Below are 19,792 nucleotides of genomic sequence, written 5' to 3'. Positions count from 1 at the left end.
CCCATAAGTAATTTTGGCTCCCAAACGAACCCTTAATCACCATTTTCCTCCCCATTAGAAGCTAAATAATTCACTCAAAAACCAATGAAATAGACCAAATCTAAAACTTTCCTTGATTATAAAATTTAAAAAAAAAAAAAACCAAATTCAAAACGTATGATTCCAAATCTCTAGAAAAGAAAATATCAAATTAGAAGTCGTAGTCATGCATAAAGAGTAACTAACTATAAGAGGAAACTATAAGAGCATCTCCAATAGTTGTAACCCTTTAAATTGAAGTTTGTTGACTTAAGTGCCAATTCGAAAAGCTTTGTTTGCTATTTTAATAATTTATGCCCCAACAGACTCTTAAATTCAATTAATGTAATGTTATAGAAAAGAATGTGAACATGAAAACATGTGAAAAATGTCTGTGTATTTATTGTTTGAAAATAAAAAAATGCATGTTTTTAACATTTTCAAGGTATGTTTTATTTTTTGAAAATTAAATTAAATGTTTTGAAGAGCCAAGGTCAACTTACCAATCCTAAGGAGAGAGAGATGTTGCAATTTGATGATTGAGTTTAACAAGGTTGTTGGAGAGAGTTTTGATAATGTGACTCACCTATTTTAGCATTCCAAAATTATTGAAGAGGCGGTTGGAGATGCTCTAAGAAGACTATTATCTTTTGTCTTCACAAGCAATATTATTTTTTTTTTAAGTAGAGATTTTTCTTCATACTAAGAATAAGGAAAAGAATGGGTAAAAAAAAAGGAAACAATACCTAATGAGGGATAAAAAGGGCAACTAGGAGAGCGAGTAACTATAGTATTTAATGAGGGTTGGCTTTTAAACTTTCTTAGCATTAAAACAAGTAATTTGTATACTATTTTAGGGGTCGTTTGGTACACAGTCTTGGCTTGGACTAAATTTAGTACCATGTTTGTTTCATTTAATTCTAGTCTTAGATGGGATTGCTAATACCGGGCCCACCAAAAATACCTCATTAGGAGGGGACTACTAAACCCATGTAGAAAGGGAGGATTAGCTAGTCCTATGTTCACCAATGTACAAGATGCATGTATTGTAATACTAATAACATATATTACTATTATTATTATTATTATTATTATTATTATTATTATTATTATTATTATTATTATTATTATTATTATTATTATTATTATTATTACTATAATGTACATATATACATATATATACACATATACATGTATATATATAAACACATATATACATATAAAATTAAGTTATTAGCATAAGTATGTGAAAAGGGATGAGGAATTATCCAAGTAAGACCCATTAATTTCTCCAAAAAAACTTATATTTGACCCAAATAAATGAAGAAATATGGCTCATTTTACCTATTTGGGGCAAACTAAAGGTAAAATTTGTTTAGAACACATATAATAGTCAATGACTTGAGATTTTCTTACATTGACCAGTCTCACTGAAAAAGACCCAAAGCATGAAAATTAACCGCCTCTCTCTCTCACTCAGACTCTTCAAACCCAAAAGCTCGCTTCCTCTGTCCTTCTTCATCACAGATCACAGATCACAGATTCGGTTGGAATCATTTTCTGGAATTTGTCTCTTTCCAATTTTTTTAAAATAAAAATAATTATTATTATAAGTTTTCTGTTTGACCTTCTTCTGCTTCCATTGTTTTTGTAAAATCAGCATATCAGACTCAGATGGTGCCTCCCCCATGCATCAACTGAACCAGCAAAGATGAGAGGTCCTTCCCCAAGTCCCATTGAGCCCAGACACCGACTATCTTCTTCAGCTAAGTCAGTCTCTCTCTCTCTCTCTCTGAGTTTTTTCTCACTTTTTTTAAGTGTAATTTGACTTCATTTTAATTTGAGCGTTTGATTTTTGGTACCACAATTAGGACCAAAAAAAAAACCTTATGTGAGAAAAGCCTCATTCATAAACAGTCTTAAGCTACGCGGTTTAATTCCAGTGCATCTCTGCTTCTGTTGGTTCATGATTTTGGCACTCATTTTTTTTCATTTACCAATTTCACTAGATGGGTTGGTTTCCTTCTTCATTATATATGTATACGCATACAGATCAAGGCTTTTAAACTTGGGGGGAATTTTTTTGTTCGCGCTTAATTTGGGTCATGATTCATGAATATGGATGAGTAGCAGGAGTTGAAAGAGGTTTTATTCTGAATTTGAACTTGTCTTGGTTAAGTGAGGTGTCATGCTAATAATTTGGCCACAATTTACACTGTTTGAAAAGGGCATGACAAAATCTTGAGCAACATGTTCAAATTGTGCGGCTTGTACAGGGTCAATGGTCATGGTTCATTTTGATATCAGATTCTTGGGCTCTTGCTAATGTAAATTTTGCAAATAATCTGAGCGCTTTTATTTGTAATGTGCTGAGTGGTATGTAGAACATTCATCTATGTGCTGTTTCCACATTTGAATGTGCAATGCATTTCTGATGATGGAGTCGATTGCAGGGCAGTTGCCTGTCTTTCGAGTGGAACTTGTTTCCAATCACGTATTTAGTGCTCTATCTAGTTTTTTCCATTCCATTTGTTGTTCTTTGCACTTTGTTTCACTTGCGATGCAGACACGTGCTTATGTTGTAGTGAATCCATTTTTGTTTCAGTGAAGACTCTAACAAAAGAAGGCCCCAGAGAAATAAAGTTCTGAAAGATATAGAAAAGGTCCTCCATGTTCCTGCCCAAGATAGAAACTTAAACTGCAAGCCCACCTTGAAACTTGTGTTGGTTGTTATTATATTGGGGACTTTTGTAACACTCTTCGTCTCTCCTGCTGTTTATAGTACTGATCATCAATCCAGTTCCATATCTCGGTATGTCCTATTAGCTGATCACCTTGCTTTCACTTATTATTTCATGGTATTAGTTTATTCTTTGTTACTTCTTGCTTCAATCAAAAGACTTCTTTGTTGAGATTTTCAATAATTTATGTTTTCCCCACCTGGGAAAATATGTTGTCAGGAATTGGAAAGGCCATCTTTTCAGTTAGCAGTCAAAATATATACTTTTTTTAATAAATATTTTTTTGGCTTTGCTCTCTTTCCCTTGGAAATATTTTTTAACAATAGTTTATTGCCAGCAGGCTAACTTCTCAAGACAGATCAAGTAAAAAAAGTGTTGCCGCAGATTTACGTTACATATCATCTTTAGACATTAGCTGGCATGAAATTTCTGATGTTCTTGAAACACTGACTGACAAAAAGGACTATCAGGGAATTGGCCTATTAAACTTTAATCACAATGAGGTTGATCATTGGAAGGAGCTCTTGCCAGATTGCGAGCATGTTGTTCTACACCTCAACCATGTGTCAAACAACATAACATGGGAATCCTTGTACCCTGAATGGATAGATGAAGTAGAAGAGTTTGAAGTTCCTACTTGTCCCTCTCTACCAAAGCTTCAAATTCCTGGAAAACCACGGCTTGATCTGGTCGCTGTCAAGCTTCCCTGCAACAAGTCAGGCAGCTGGTCAAGAGATGTGGCTCGCTTTCACTTGCAACTTGAAGTAGCAAGGCTTGCTGCCTCATCCAAAGGATATCACCCTGTGCGTGTGCTTTTGGTGACTGACTGTTTCCCAATCCCAAATTTATTCACTTGCAAGGAGCTTGTTAGACGTGAAGGGAATGCATGGCTTTATGAATCAAACTTGAATACGTTGAGAGATAAGCTACAGCTCCCTGTAGGGTCATGTGAACTTTCAGTTCCTCTCAAGGCTAAAGGTCAGATTTAAACTAGCGTCTAGTAGTGCTATTTATTTACTATTTTTGTTTTCTTTATAAATTTGAATTATGTTATAAGTCGTTTTTGTTAATTGAAGTGCTGATCTAACTTTCTTGCATTACTCTTTCTTTCTGTTTTTTTCTATTAATTTTTTGAAACTCAGTGTTTTGGAGTCCTTTGAAATGTGGAACTGAGTTCATTTATAAATGAATTCTACATTTTTGTATGTTTGGAATAGCCGACCACTGTGGAATTTAATTGGAACTTGTTGCAAAAAACTTTGAGTTGTTTATGTGGAGTTTATTTTGATGTGTATGTATTGACCCGCACCAAGGGGACAAGATTGCGCAATGAAAAAGACGAGTTCTAAATGTAGTGGTCCCCACATTAAATGGATTTAATAATTTTGAAACTTTTGTTTGAAACAGGGTAGTATATTTGTGAATGAATTTGAATTGGAACATAGTATGTATTAATGTGGTTCCAGACATAGGTAGATACATCATGATAGGGGGATTGTCAGTTAAACTTTTTCTTTTTTGCTCAAGTAGTCCATCCAGGTGTCCATGCATGCTCACAACAATGGTAAATGTGAAATATATGGCATTTCATTTGTGCGATGCAAATGCCTGATGTCCTTCAATGCTGATGAGGGTGTTGGCTCACTACCGTCAATGTGATTAGCATCCCCCAGTGATTCATGAAGTTCACAATTGTCACGCAACTGAAAGTCCTAGACATAAGAATGTAATAAAATTGAGTTGAGATGCATCGAGTCCGTCATGTGGTAAGGAGATGTGCTACTTCAATGATAAATATTAAAGTTGACCACCTGACCATCCTGAACATCAGTTGGTGAAGAAATTGGTGAAGGTCCTTATATTTTTAAAATGCAGACTCCACTAAGTAATTCATATGTGGTAGGTCCAGTGCCTTTGTTTGCATCCTGCAAGAAAGCAAATATAAGTCATGGTTATTTTGGAAATTTTACCGATGTAATAATTGCAGCATAGTTGATAAATGATGACCTAAATACTTGCACGCAGAACATTTTTTCTCGGAAGGAGCCCACCGAGAAGCATATGCAACAATCCTACACTCTGCCCATGTATATGTGTGTGGAGCCATTGCTGCAGCACAGAGCATCCGTATGGCTGGTTCAACACGAGATCTTGTCATACTTGTTGATGAAACAATCAGCGAGTATCATCGAGGAGGATTGGCAGCTGCTGGGTGGAAGATCCACCCAATTGAAAGAATCAGGAACCCTAAAGCTGAACCAGAAGCATACAATGAATGGAACTACAGCAAATTCCGCCTTTGGCAGTTGACTGATTACGACAAGATCATTTTCATTGATGCTGACATGCTTATTCTTAGGAATATTGACTTCCTGTTTGAGATGCCAGAAATATCAGCTACAGGAAATAATGCTACTCTGTTCAACTCAGGTGTGATGGTTGTGGAACCATCAAATTGTACATTCCAGCTGCTCATGGATCATGTCAATGAAATTGTATCTTACAACGGCGGGGATCAGGGATATCTCAATGAGATATTTACATGGTGGCACAGGATCCCAAAGCATATGAACTTCTTGAAACATTTCTGGGAAGGTGATGAACCAGAGATAAAGCAGATGAAAACTCGCCTCTTCAAAGCTGACCCTCCAATCCTCTATGTCCTCCATTACCTGGGTAATAAACCATGGCTTTGCTTCCGTGATTATGACTGCAATTGGAATGTGGACTTTTTGCAAGAGTTTGCCAGTGATGTTGCACATAAAAGGTGGTGGAAAGTGCATGATGCTATGCCAGAGAACTTGCAAAAGTTCTGTTTGCTTCGGTCCAAGCAGAAGGCAGCACTAGAATGGGATCGGAGGCAAGCTGAGAAAGCAAATTACACTGATGGTCACTGGAAAATTAAGATAAAAGACAAGCGTTTGAAGACATGCTTTGAGGATTTCTGCTTCTGGGAGAGCATGTTATGGCACTGGGGTGAAAAGAATTGGACAGATAATGCTACTGTTACTCCATCACCACCTGCGCTTACCACCTCATCGATATCTTCTTCGTGACTTGTTTTCTTCTTTTACTTGCATACTTCATTCCGAGGACACAAGTCAACACATAGTTCATGCCTACAAATGTGAGAAAGAAAAGTGTATCTCCTTAAACTTCACTTAGTATCTAGCTCAACGTCCTTGTAATTCATTTTATACTCATTTTTTCGTAATACATCTTATACCCATTTCCCCATCAAGGTGGGTTAGATTTGTGCACTTCCAATGCTTTTTGAGGCTGTATGAAGTGATATCGTAATTTCTAGTCATCTTTAAAGTGGCCTTGGCCTTTCTTGTGTTGGCTTGTTCTAAATTTCCAGATTGATTTGGTTTCTTTTTACCAGTTCTTATTACTGTTCCGGGATTTCGATACCAGTTTTGCCAACCATTTTCATGGTCTGCTAAATTTACAGAAATTTATGCACTGTCGTTGTCTTGATCTGGTGGACTAGGAAATTGGCGATTTAACCTGTGAAATTATTTAGTGGTAACTGATGAATTAATCTATAATAGGATATTCTTTAAGTAATTTATAGATTCTTTTTGGGTTTTGTTCACAACTATATTTTTTGGCCACCCCAAACTTTAATCTGAGAATTTCTCCATATAATGAGTGTCCTCTAACCTACCAAAAGTTTCTCTGTGTGAAGGGAGTTGTGGACGATAGAAAAGTTTGCCATTATTATTCTTCAAATCATAGAAAAGTAAGCGCATTTCTTAACTTTCTTGACCACAATCATCTACCACCAACAACACTGCGCAATAAAAGAATAAACTAATACCACCCCAATGCTTGACAATGATGTTTTTTTGTGTGGTCAAATAAACAGACAATGCTTGGTGGTTTGGTTTTGTTTTTAATTTTTTAAAATCAAGGTTGTTTGGTTTTGGTTAAGATGTCATTAATTAACATAAACCCTTCACCAAATAAATCTTATTAACATAAATGAGCGAAAATAGTGAGGTTAAAGTGATAACCACTGTTTGTTATTAACTATAATTACTATAATTGAGTGCTAAGTGTCTATCACACCATTGTCACCTCTGTTTTCCTTTAATTCCTTCGAAAACCCCACTTTAACCAGCTATTATTTAGGCAATGTGATTCAACCACAAATTGATGTGTCTTTTTTTATTTATTTATTTAAATTCTCAGAATTGCATACTTATTTTGCATGTTGTTCAGCATAGAAAAATTATTGATGAGGGAATATATATTTTATTTTTATAGAAAATTTGGGATAAGTTTGAAATTTAGAACATAAGTTGGGTTTAATCCTCACATTTGTTGTCATTGATATAAAGTCCTTTGACTTTTGTAACAAATAGAATTACATTCGTTTTTTGTATTTTCTAATATAGATATATTATTTTTATTTTTGTAAAATTATATAGTTCTTCTTATTATACCACTAAAGTATAAACTGTGTAGAAATTGATTTATAGGACAATAATTACAAGATTTTATTATGATTTTAATATAGGGATATACATAGGTTAGTAAATCCCATACTTTTAGGACAATTTATTATTTTGGAGATACAATAAAATAACTATTTTTTATTTTTACTATATTATATACTCTTGTAGGTATATTATCCTATGGTGTAGGTATATTGTCCTATTGCCTATTGATATATATATATATATATGTGTGTGTGTGTGTGTTTTTATTATTTATTTTTAATATTTTCGAAAATGTGTAATAGTATTTTATGTACCTTTTTAAAAAAAAATTTATTTTATAGGTAAGATACAATTTTATTTGTCTATTTTTGTATCTGACTTATAGGTAGTCTTCTAATTTATGTTACTAACTTATTGGTAACATAATTTATCATTAAGTTTTTTTAATTGCTAATAATAACACTATTTACCTATGTCATGTACATAATTTCATGTGGGTGCTTGACTAATCGATTGGTATAATATGTGGGTCTTTACTTTTCATTGATTAAATTGTATTTTATTAATATATTAGGTAAATATTATGAAGGAAATAATGCATTAAATTTAGACTTTTAATGTGTTTCCCTTATTTACCTCAAAGTGTAAAATCAACACAACAAAAAAAGTAATAAATATCAAACGACCTACATCTAAAATCAAAAATGCCTGGACTAAACCCAATAACAGTTAATCGTTTTGGACCTAAATCTAAGAAACCCTTTTTATTTTTTTTTTATGATTGTCATTTGTGGTCAATGAGATTACTCTCATTTACTGTTTCGGAACTGGTAAATGTATTTTCATTTCGTTGTCAGTGGCAACTTTGGTTGAAGTGGGGTTGTTTTCGCTGGAGTTGGAAAGGGTCACAAAAAGACTTAAAATTTTGACTGAGGTAGAAAAATTAAAGGAATTCATTTAAGAATTTTTTATTTTGAGAATTAAGAGATACAAAAAAAGGTCGCATATCAGTTTTATGGGAGAAAAAAAGCTAATTAGGAGAGAAGCATTATCCGATAACAAAGGAATGTAAAACTAGAAAATGATGGTGACAGAAAACATGATTATGAAAAACAAAAAGTTTTTTGATAGTGACAAAACATCCTAACTTACGTGGCTTCGAAAGTACTGTTAAAAATGCTTGAAGGCAGGTGAAACAACGACAATGACAAAGCCTTCATTTTAGTCAAACAGAGGAATGGCGAGGCTGAGTGAAAGATCAAATGTTTTTTTGAATTTTGCTGCAGAAACTGGTTTGCTTTGTATTTGTGCCTACTCTTCATCATTCATCACGATTGCGTAAAAGCTCTTCAAACATGCAGAAAAAAACTTCGCGTAAAAACTTGGACTGGAGCTGAATACAGACCGAAAAGGTACAACCAAAAGACAGAATAAGACCCAGAAGGTAAGCAGGCCTCATTCTTGAATTGACCAACCGCCTTCGGCTTCTCAAATGTGCTGTCTGCAAGTGTTGTTTTCGTTTTTCTATTTTAAAATTCACAGTTTTTTTTCTTTATTTATATCAAATCAGGATATCAGAATCAGATGGTGCCTGCCCACATGCATCAAACCGAATGAGCAAAGATGAGAGGGCCATCCCCAAGTCCAGTTGAACCCAGACACCGCCTATCTGGTTCAGCCAAGTCAGTTTCTCTCTTTAAATTTTTAGTTTTTGTTATTTTTCTTTCTGGTTTAGTGTAATTTGACTTCATTTTGCTTGGATATCAGAATAATAAGCATGTAAGAAAAGTCTTCCTATGCATCTCTGCTTCTGTTGGTTCAAAATTTAAGTGTTCATTTACCAGTTTGATTAGATGGGTTCCTTCTAAATTATATATATGTATATGTACAGGTCAAGACTAGACCTTTTAAATTGTTGCGAAATTTACTATGTTGGCATTAAATTGGGTCCATAAGCATGGATGAATAGTGGGTCTCGAAAAGTTTGTATTGTAAATTTGAACGTGTTTTGATTAAGTGAAGAGTCTTGCCAATAATTAGACTACAATTTGCACTGTGTGAAATATTTTGGAGAGGATCTGCCATTCCATGTATTTAGCTACTGTGTGATGGTCATGGTGCATGAGATTTCAATATCGAATTCTTGGGATACTGCTAAACTAGTTTGCAAATGATATTTATAACTTTTCTTTGTAATCTGCCTAATGGGATGTAGGACACTTCAAATTTGTGCTGTTTCCGCATAGACATATCAATGTGCAATGCATTTACAACGACCGAGTTGATTGCGTAACATTTGTTTGTCTTTCTGTGATTGTTTCCAATGGCATTCACTTATTTACTACTTTATTTAGTTTTTCCCGTTCCAATTTGTTGCTCTTTGTACTTTCTTTCTCTTGCCATTCAGACATGTGTTGATGTTGTTATGAATCCCTTTTTGTTTCAGTGAAGATGCTAACAAAAGAAGGTCCCAGAGAAATAAAGTTCTTAAAGATATTGAAAAGGCTCTCCACGTTCATGCTACAGATAGAATCTTGAATTGCAAGCCTACCTTGAAGCTTGTGCTGATCATTCTTGTATTTGGGACTTTTGTGACGCTCTTCCTCTCTTCTGCTGTTTATAATACAGATCATCTATCCACTTCGGTATCTCAGTATGTCCTATGAGCTGATCACCTTGATTTCTCTTCTTATTTCGTGGTATCAGGTTACTGTTAGATAGTTTCTGCTTCAACCTTTAATTTCTTTCTGATGTGAGGCCTTCAAAAATTTCTCCTCCTGGGAAACTATATTGTCAGCACTGCACTCTCTTTAGTAGCTAACAGGCAAAAGAGCATTGTTCTTTTCTTTGTTTTCCTTTGCTCTTTCTCGATCTCTCTCCCGTGGCAACATTTGTAACACAAGTTTATATCCTGCAGGCTAACTTATCAACACATATGGACGAAAAAGAGTGCTGCTGCAGATTTACGTTACGTATCATCTTTAAACATTAACTGGAATGAAATTTCGGGTTTTATTGAAAACCTGACTGACAGAAAAGATAATCTGGGAATTGGGCTATTAAACTTTGACCACAATGAGATTGACCATTGGAAGGAGCTCTTGCCAGATTGTGAACATGTTGTTCTAAACCTCAACTATGCGGCCAATAACATAACATGGGAATCCCTGTATCCTGAATGGATAGATGAAGAACAAGAGTCCGAAGTCCCTACTTGTCCCTCTCTACCAAAGCTTCAAATTCCTGGAAAGCCACGTCTTGATCTGGTTGCTGTCAAGCTTCCCTGCAACAAGTCAGGCAGCTGGTCAAGAGATGTGGCTCGGTTGCACTTGCAGCTTGAAGCAGCAAGGCTGGCTGCCTCTTCCAAAGGATATCACCCTGTGCGTGTGCTTTTGGTGACTGACTGTTTCCCAATCCCAAATTTATTCACTTGCAAGGATCTTGTTAGACGTGAAGGGAATACATGGCTCTATGAACCAAACCCGAATACGTTGAGAGATAAGTTACAGCTCCCTGTAGGGTCATGTGAACTTGCAGTTCCTCTCAAGGCTAAAGGTCTGATTCAAACTAGTATCTTGTGTTGGTTTATTAAATATTTCTTTTCAACATTTGAACTTTCTTTTGAGTCATTTGCTTTGTGCAATGAAAGCTGCTGATCTACCTCTTTTCCATTAATCTTTCTTTCTGTTTTCACTTTTATTTTTTCAAACATCGGTGTTTTGGAAATTGTAAAATGTGGAATTGAGTTCATTGTGAATGAATTCCACATTTTGAATGCATCCCACAAGTAAGCAAATATAACTCATGGTTACTTTCAAATTTTACTGAGCTTGAACTGCATTACACCTTATAATACAGAACATGTTAACTCCCAAAGAGCCCACAGAGAAGCATATGCGACAATCCTACACTCTGCCCATGTATACGTTTGTGGAGCCATTGCTGCAGCTCAGAGCATCCGAATGGCTGGTTCAACACGAGATCTTGTCATACTGGTAGATGAAACAATCACCGAGTATCATCGAGGGGGATTGGAGGCTGCTGGGTGGAAGATCCACACAATCCAAAGAATCAGGAACCCTAAAGCTGAACCAGAAGCGTACAATGAATGGAACTACAGCAAATTCCGTCTTTGGCAGTTGACGGATTATGACAAGATCATTTTCATTGATGCAGACATGCTTATACTTCGAAATATTGATTTCCTGTTTCAGATGCCCGAAATATCTGCCACAGGCAATAATGCTAGTTTGTTCAACTCAGGTGTGATGGTTGTGGAACCATCAAATGGTACATTCCAGCTGCTCATGGATCATGTCAATGAAATTGTATCCTACAATGGCGGGGATCAGGGGTATCTGAATGAGATATTTACGTGGTGGCACAGGATCCCAAAGCATATGAACTTCTTGAAACATTTCTGGGAAGGTGATGAGCTGGAGATAAAGCAGATGAAAACTCGCCTCTTCGAAGCTGACCCTCCAATCCTCTATGTCCTCCATTATCTGGGCAATAAACCATGGCTATGCTTCCGTGACTATGACTGCAACTGGAATGTGGATTTTATGCAGGAGTTTGCTAGTGATGTTGCACATAAAAGGTGGTGGAAAGTCCATGATGCTATGCCCCAGAACTTGCAAAACTTCTGCTTGCTCCGGACAGAGCAGAAGGCAGGCCTAGAGTGGGATCGGAGGCAAGCTGAGAAAGCAAATTACACTGACGGCCACTGGAAAATAAAGATAAAAGACAATCGTTTGAAGACATGCTCTGAGGAATTCTGCTCCTGGAAGAACATGTTACGGCATTGGGGCGAAAAGAATTGGACAGATAATGCTATTATTACTCCATCGCTACCTGCACTTACTACTGCATCTGTCTCTTCGTTATGACTTGTTTTCTTCTTTCATACTTGCATACTTCCGTTCTAAAGACACAAGTAGTGTATCTGCTTAAAACTCAGTTAGTCTAGGTCAACAATTTTTTTGTAAAATTTTGTGCGCATATTCGCCAATACGTCTTACACAAATGTTTCCATCAATGTGCCATAGATTCTTGTACTTTCAATGCTTTTTGAGGCTGCATGCCATGATATCATGATTTCTTTGTTTGTTGCTCCTCTGAAACATGCACAAATCATGGAGACTGGTCGGACACCTACTACGGTCTTGTTTTCTTGCTTCCAACACTTCATGCTAAATGGCGAGCCAATCACAACAATCTCCACTTTGGCAAGCCATCAACCAAACATGACAATTGCACCTTTAGGTTCTCTTAATGCTCTTGAAGACCATCCTCACAATCTTCAAGAAACCTTCACCTTGACAAAAGACCATTTGCCTCAATGCACCTCAAGTGCAGAGGTTGTCCTCCCAATCTCTAGCATGCGAAAAGTTCTAGTAAGCTCAAAAAATGTTTGAAACCGCTACCTTGTAGATCCTTTCTTGCACATGAAGGCAACCCTATTTCTTTAACCTTGTAAATTTTGTTGCTATATCACTTGTAAATTGTGTTGTTATATCACTTGTAAATATGCTTGCCTTTTACTAATACTATTAAGGTTGTGGTTCTTGTAAACTAATGTGAGGTTACTCTACAGCAAACTTGTATCCTCGGGATTGGCGTAATGTAAATGTTCATTTTACATGATCTAGTTGTCATGATAATTTTTGCAACATTATTGGTAATCTATATCTTACATAAGATTCTGTAAGTAAAAGATTGCTTCCCCTTCCAGGTGCTAGATGATCCTTTCATAAGGATGTGGAGATCCGGTGATCACCAAGATAACTTCCATGATCATCTGGTTAGTGGAATCAATTTATGGGGTTTACATTGGAATTCTGGATAAGGTTGAGGTTAACTGCTGAGCTCTTAGGCTACTCGCTGTTTTTTTTCCTCATCTAGACCCGATGGGACCTTAGCTTGTTATTTTAGACCTTCTATATAGTGAAGTCCTTTTATGTCTCACCTAAATATTTACGTGTCTTGCCCATGGTGGAGGAACTAGCTACTAGCTGGTATTTTTACAAAGAATGAAAGTGCTACAGAATCGGTGGAACTGTTTCATTTGGCTAAAACCTGAGTTTTCACTGAAAAGTTGGTTTTCAAAATCTATTAAGAAGTTAGCTTTCATCAAAATCCTGCATGATGATTGGACCCCTACTATAGTTTTGTATTTATACTATTACTTGCGGTTTCAGAATCTCTTTTTCATGTAAACTAATGTGAGTTTACTCTACAACAAACTTGTAACCTCGAGCTTGAGGTAATGTAAATTTTCATTGTGAAAAGATTTTGTTTTATTTTCCGTTGCCAATAAAACTCTGATCCAACCCGTTGTCTCCCGGGAAGCTGCTAACTCCGGAGTTCTCATAAGGTTCCATGGACCAAATGTTTGAGCAAGTCGACGGTTTATCCACTGGACCAAATGTTTACAGATCATGACGGTGGTGGAGCTGATAGCTTTTGACCCGAATGATGAGGATAGCTTGTATCTGAATGTCGACGGAGATATAGTGGTGTGCAACATTATTACAAGAAGTTGGTCCAAAGAAGCTTCATTTGAGCGTGATATTAATGTTAATAGTTACTTCTACCACAGCATGCTCAAAATCAACCAGCCCATGGTGGAGGAACTAGCAGCTAGCCTAGTATGTATCATGTATGCTCAACAGCGCTGTTGTATTTTCTGGGTGACTTAAATGTTTCTTTTTTATTTATTCATTTTGGTCGAATGTTTCTATTTATTATATATGGAGGAGCACTGTGAGTTTAAATTATTCTGTGTTGTATATGCAGCGTTTATTAAAGCAGAAATTTTCAGAATATACCTTGAGAGGCTTCAGCAAGTCGAAGTTTTATTAAGTGGAATTGGACTTGCAGTAGTTTTGGATTTTATTTTTGCTATTGCAATTGGTTTTTTGTTTCCACTTTGCTAATTATTTTTTTCAGATTGCAGGTGCAGTTGGCGTTTCCTTGCTCTAGTTAATTACATTAAGGCTTGGAGCTATGCAGCATGATTAAAGTGATGTTTATCATAGCTGGTTTTGGCCCTCTGCTGGTAACTATACTCTGTTTTACTATTGGCTTTCTAGTTTGAGATGTTATGCAGAAGTTCAATTTGTGCATTTTGTTCCCTATTTTTTTTTCCAAAAGAAATGGTATAGCCGCGCGGCTATACTCTGTTTTTATTTTTTAAAAGAATTAGTATCGCCGCGCGGCTATACTTGGTTTTTAAATATTTTTTAAAGAAATAGTACAGCCGAGCGGCTATACACTGGGTTTTAATTTTTTTAAAGAATTAGTATGGCCGCGGGGCTATACTTGGTTTGTCCAATTGTTTAATTAAACAGTATAGCCGCGCGGCGATACTTACTTTTTCCAATGTTTTATATAGAATAAATAATATAGCCGCATGGCGTTACTTGGCTCTTTTTTTAAAATAAAAAATAGTATAACCGAGCGGCTATACGCTTTACATTTGTGTACTGGGATCCTCTTTTTCTTTTATTTGTTTTTCCCGCTTTTTGTTTATCAATAGTATCAGGCCATTCAATTGAGAGATAGATGTGTTTCATAGACACATCAAAACCATTACGAAAATGTTGCAGATCAGATAACAAACACAGAACCAAGTCAACTGCTAAACCTCCATTTCTCTGGAGCCAAGACGAAGAAAGAGAAAGCATTGATTATTTGAATACTATGAAAACTCCCAAAAATCCCCTATTCTGCGAATTGATTTCCACCTATAACCCTAAATTCAGTTTTACCCAAATTGAAACAATATGCCGCACGTTTAAAGCCCCTTTCCCTATTCACTTTTATTTCAATTTTATGTTTTATACTGTTGTGTAATTGATTTTTAAGGGCTTTATACATGTAAGCATATAAATATGGCATAAAATATAGAAAAACCATACAATACTCAAACCTTATGAAAAAAGCCTTAGAAATTAAGAAAAATTAATAGATTGGTTTTGATTTTGATTCTTCACAGTAACAGTTTTAATGGGATCTATTTTATTTTTCATTTCGATTCGTGACAGTTTGTAAATAATTTAATTGAAATGACTTCAATTCCTCTCCGAATTGTGCTTATCAAACCACACAATAAATGACAATAAATATCATTGGTAACAAAACGTTTAACATGTTTTGGGAATAAAAATATTTAAAAGGGTTAAATACATTTTTGGTCATTAGGTTTTACATTAAATTTCAATTTAGCTACTGAGAAACAAATTTAGCCAAATTGGTCATTGTATTATCAAAATTTTACAATTTTTAGACTTGAATTTAGTTTCCATCAAGTTGTTAGGTTAATTAACTTTTTAGTCACTGAATTTTACATTAAATTTCATATTGACCTCTAAAACAAAATTTAGCCAAAAGCCATGCAAATACGAAACTTTTTTTTGATCTTTTTTTTTTGGGTCAAGTCTATGTATTGACATAGTTATGGATTTAAATTTTTGTGAATGTGGGAGTATGATAATGGTTGGGATTATGATTTGAGCTTTTTTGAAAAGATCAATTTTCATTTTTGTGAGATTATTATATATGAACATATTTTGTCATGATATGATTCCCTTTTTTGCTTTAAGTGATGCTACAACAACCATAAATTTTTAGCCTACAAGCAGCGTGTGCAAGAGCATAGCATTTGCATAGATTTTGGCAACTTTTTTTTTTTTTTTTTGCTCAGTGATCAAATTGAAAAGAGAGACAGAGGGGGAGAGAAAAAAGAGGGGATGAGCGGCATCAACGCTAGGGTGGGGTGGAGATGGGTGGCGTGTTCATGAGAGGGTAGGGTGGCGGTGGGGAGATGGTGGGTGCTAGGGTCTGGGGAAGAAGATGAGGATGAATTTTTTTAATTTTAATTTTTTTCTTCATATTTCTTATTGTTTTTAAACAACTATTTAATACTATTATTTAAATAGGACAAAAAAAATATCGATAAACCACACTATACTCACACTTTAGGAAAAAAATCTGTTAGTATGAAAATAGTGTTGTCATTTCCTAGACTCTAGCATAGGTTGAAAATAGTGTGTGAAGAATTGTTACTGGACGTTTTGGCACAACTCATTCAACCCCATACATCCAAGGCTTGACTTGACTGATATGAGAAACTTAATTTCAGGTAAATCATGACATAATCATGCATTCATTATAGGATTCCTAGTTTGAGTTTTTTGTTTTAATAGATATTGTTTTTCTATTAAAAATTGATTGGTTGACGTTTTTCAATAAGAATCCATATTGAACTAATATTCATGTTGGAAAACCAATTGTGGTCTTCATAAGAGTCCAAATTAAGCTAAAAGTTCATAGTTATAATTGAAGTGGGTTTGGTACTCGTGTGCGGCCATCTGACTAGGTATAGGAAGCTTTGAATAAAAGCAGCTTGCATCTCTTTGGTTTTTGACAGTTTTTGATATTGGGTTGAGCATATAGAATTCTTAAGCAAAAGCTGTTGTGCACATATTTGAGATAAATCATCAAGTGTTCCATGTTTACTTGGTGATTTATCAAACACTTTAATCATTCATATTGCATTCATATGCATGTCGGTGACTCATACGGTTGAGTGCACCAAGACCGTGGTGGCGGTTTTCCTCCGGCGAGCTTGAAGCAATCGTGGCCAGTATTGCGTTCAACATAAGGAGTGTCGAAGATCATCCCGTGACAGAAGTTGAGTTACGAAGAAGTCGGTAAACATTATCTAGAATGAGTCTAGGATAAGTGTGTGAGTACTTCTTGTAATCATCGTTCTATAGTGGATTTGAGTTGGATTGAGGAGTCCCGTGGATTTTTCCCAGAGGTGGGGTTTTACCACGTAAAATAATTATCTGCATGTTCTTTTATTTTAAGCTTTGCACATCTCAGGATTGATAACTAATATCAATCCTGGTTCAAAGGTTGATCATTATTTATTGCAAAAAATTCGAATTAGCTTGTTTAACCTTCTCCAGGCATATATAGATATCCTACAGGTATTTTCAAAATCTTAGAAATTATGAAAAATTAATAGATTGGTTTTAATTTTGATTCTTCACCTTAAGGTCTCGTTTGGTTCATGGAACGGATTTGAGGGTAAATTACTTCCCATATCATTTCCCAAGGGATGAGAAATAGATATTCATTTCTCATGTTTGGTAATCCTAAGAAAGTAACCAAGAAATACCACTTTATTTCCTTTCACATGTTTGATTTGTGTAGGAATGTAAAACAAAGTTTGTTTAATTTTCCAATTATACACATATGAAATCAAATAAAAAAAGAATGCATTTAATGCTATATTGTAATTCTAAATTTTTAATGGTGACAATATAGTCATGAAAAATGTGTATTTAATGTTGACTCATTTTTCCAAACTTTCCCATGATGAGTAAAACAAAACTCAAGAGGAGATGAGGGCTTCACTTTCCTCCTTCTTTCCCATGTACTAGCAACGATTTCTCATGCCTAGACTTACCAAACATGATAAAGCAATTGATTTCCGATCTCCAAGCCTTCTTTCCCATAAACCAAACGGGACATAACAATTTTAATGAGAATCAATTTTAGGTTTCATTTCGATTCCTAATAGTTAGTAAACAATTTAATTGAAATGACTTCAATTCCTTGTTACTTTGGAGATAAAATGGTCATTAAAAATGTGCAATTAATGTTGCCTTAGTTTCTCATGGGAAGGGAAAATGAAACCCAAGGAGGTGGAGGGTTTCATTTTCCCCTTTATTTTCTCATGTGTTAGGCAACAATTTTCCATGTGTAAACTTACCAAACATAAAAATCATTTGATTTCCCATTCCCAAACTCCATTTTCCATGAACCAAATGCCCTAAAATTAGGGGTGCAAGGGAGTGCACGGAGCATTTGCTCTCCATCCTGAGACTTATGTGTTCTCGGAGTGGGAAAAAAACAGTTCCTTGAAATTCCATGCATCTTTGGCTCGCGGCCAACATAATACAAGTATATAAATATTCAAGAATTAAATGTTGGAGATTGATTAGAACACAGAGAGAGAGAGAGAGAGAGAGAGAGAGAGAGAGAGAGAGAGAGAGAGAGAGAGAGAGGGGGAATAAATAGAAACTAAACGACGCAACTTCATAAGATGTGCTAGAGTTTCAAGATGTTCTTATTCATGTTAATTTCATTTTAAGTATCAATTGACACACTTTATGTGTTATTTATTTAAGCTTACACACACAAATTAGCTTTTCGCTTATAAGAGGTACGTTTTCACATGTAGCAGAAATAAGCATGTCCCCATAGGCCTCTGTGCATTTGTTGGTGCAGTCAGGTTGAGAACACTCACTAGAGTCAAGAATTTCAACACTTAGTGTTGGTTCTGGTGCACCCATCAAGACCACCACAACAATCAGTAGAGCCAAGAATTTCAACCCTCCACCTTCCATTTTGAAGACCCAAATGCTTTTGATATGTGTTATGAGACAAATATGTGATTGTGGGGTGATTGTGAAGCATGAATTTATAAGAGAAAATTGATTTAATCCTCACCTTTTTTTTTCCTTCTCTTTTCCTTATTTTCTCTCCTTTTCTTATGGGATTTATTACATTTGACAAATAATAGCAGTTTTAATTATATTACTTTTGTTAAAAAATCTGATGGGATTTTTTACCAGTTTTAATCCAATAAGATTTATTACATTTGACAAATAATAGCAGTTTTAGTTATATTCCTTTTGTTAAAAAATCTTATGGGATTTATTACCAGTTTTAATCCAATAAGATTTATTACATTCGACAAATAATAGCAGTTTTAATTATATTCCTTTTGTTAAAAAAATCTTATGGGATTTTTGTTTAAATGAGATTTCGAGATTAAGAAAAGGAAAAAAAATAAGGAAAAGAGAAGGCAAAAAAAAAGAAGGTGAGGATTAACACAATTTTCTCTTATAAATACATTTTTCACAATCACATATTTGTCTCATAACACATATCAAAAGCATTTGGGTTTTCAAAATGGAAGGTGGAGGGTTGAAATGCTTGGCTCTAATGATTGCTGTGGTGGTCTTGATGGGTGCACCAGACCCAGCGCTGGGTGTTGAAGTTGTGATCGAGTGTTCTCAACCTGACTGCACCAACAAATGCACAGAGGCCTACGGGAACAAGCTTATTTCTGCTACGTGTGAAGACGTACCTTTTGTGACGGGAAAGAAAATTTGTGTATGTAAACATCAATAAATAACACAAAGTGTGTCAACTGATACTTTACAACGAAATTAACATGAAATAAGAACATCTTGAAACCCTAGCACATCTTATGAAGTTGCGCGCTTAGTTTCTCTTTATTCCACATTTCTGGCCCTCTCTCTCTCTCTCTCTCTCTCTCTCTCTCTCTCTCTCTCTCTCTCTCTCTCTCTCTCTCTCTGTGTTGTAGTCAATCTCCAACATATTATTGAATATTTATGTACTTGTATTATGTTGATCGCGAGCTAAAGATGCATGGAATTTCAGAGAGTGTTTGTTCCTCTCTATGAGAAAAGCCACTCTCGATCTGTATGTCTAGTTCGTGCGCGCAAAATAGGGGGTGGTTTCTTTTTTGGTAAATGATTT

At 35.4% G+C, this 19,792-nt stretch overlaps 2 protein-coding genes across 3 annotated transcripts; both read left to right on the top strand.

Annotated features, from left to right (window-relative positions):
* On the top strand, positions 1,411–6,100 carry LOC18768920 (putative UDP-glucuronate:xylan alpha-glucuronosyltransferase 3). 2 transcript variants are annotated; one of them, XM_007199678.2, is made up of 5 exons: positions 1,411–1,564; positions 1,679–1,788; positions 2,624–2,830; positions 3,100–3,737; positions 4,785–6,100. In XM_007199678.2, exons 2-5 carry the CDS (start codon positions 1,730–1,732, stop codon positions 5,813–5,815), a joined length of 1,935 nt encoding a protein of 644 aa, XP_007199740.1. In that variant the 5' UTR covers positions 1,411–1,564; positions 1,679–1,729; the 3' UTR covers positions 5,816–6,100. The 2 variants fall into 2 exon arrangements, with proteins under 2 accessions (XP_007199740.1, XP_020426040.1); XM_020570451.1 differs by having other exon boundaries at positions 3,097–3,737.
* LOC18768634 (putative UDP-glucuronate:xylan alpha-glucuronosyltransferase 3) lies at positions 8,456–12,322 on the top strand. Its single transcript, XM_007199676.2, has 5 exons — positions 8,456–8,651; positions 8,778–8,889; positions 9,654–9,860; positions 10,125–10,762; positions 11,066–12,322. The coding sequence occupies exons 2-5, from the start codon at positions 8,831–8,833 to the stop codon at positions 12,094–12,096; spliced, it is 1,935 nt and encodes a 644-aa protein (XP_007199738.1). The 5' UTR covers positions 8,456–8,651; positions 8,778–8,830; the 3' UTR covers positions 12,097–12,322.

Source organism: Prunus persica, chromosome G8, assembly GCF_000346465.2.
Source record: "Prunus persica cultivar Lovell chromosome G8, Prunus_persica_NCBIv2, whole genome shotgun sequence".
Lineage (NCBI taxonomy): Eukaryota > Viridiplantae > Streptophyta > Magnoliopsida > Rosales > Rosaceae > Prunus > Prunus persica.
This window is presented reverse-complemented; position numbering and strand designations above follow the sequence as displayed.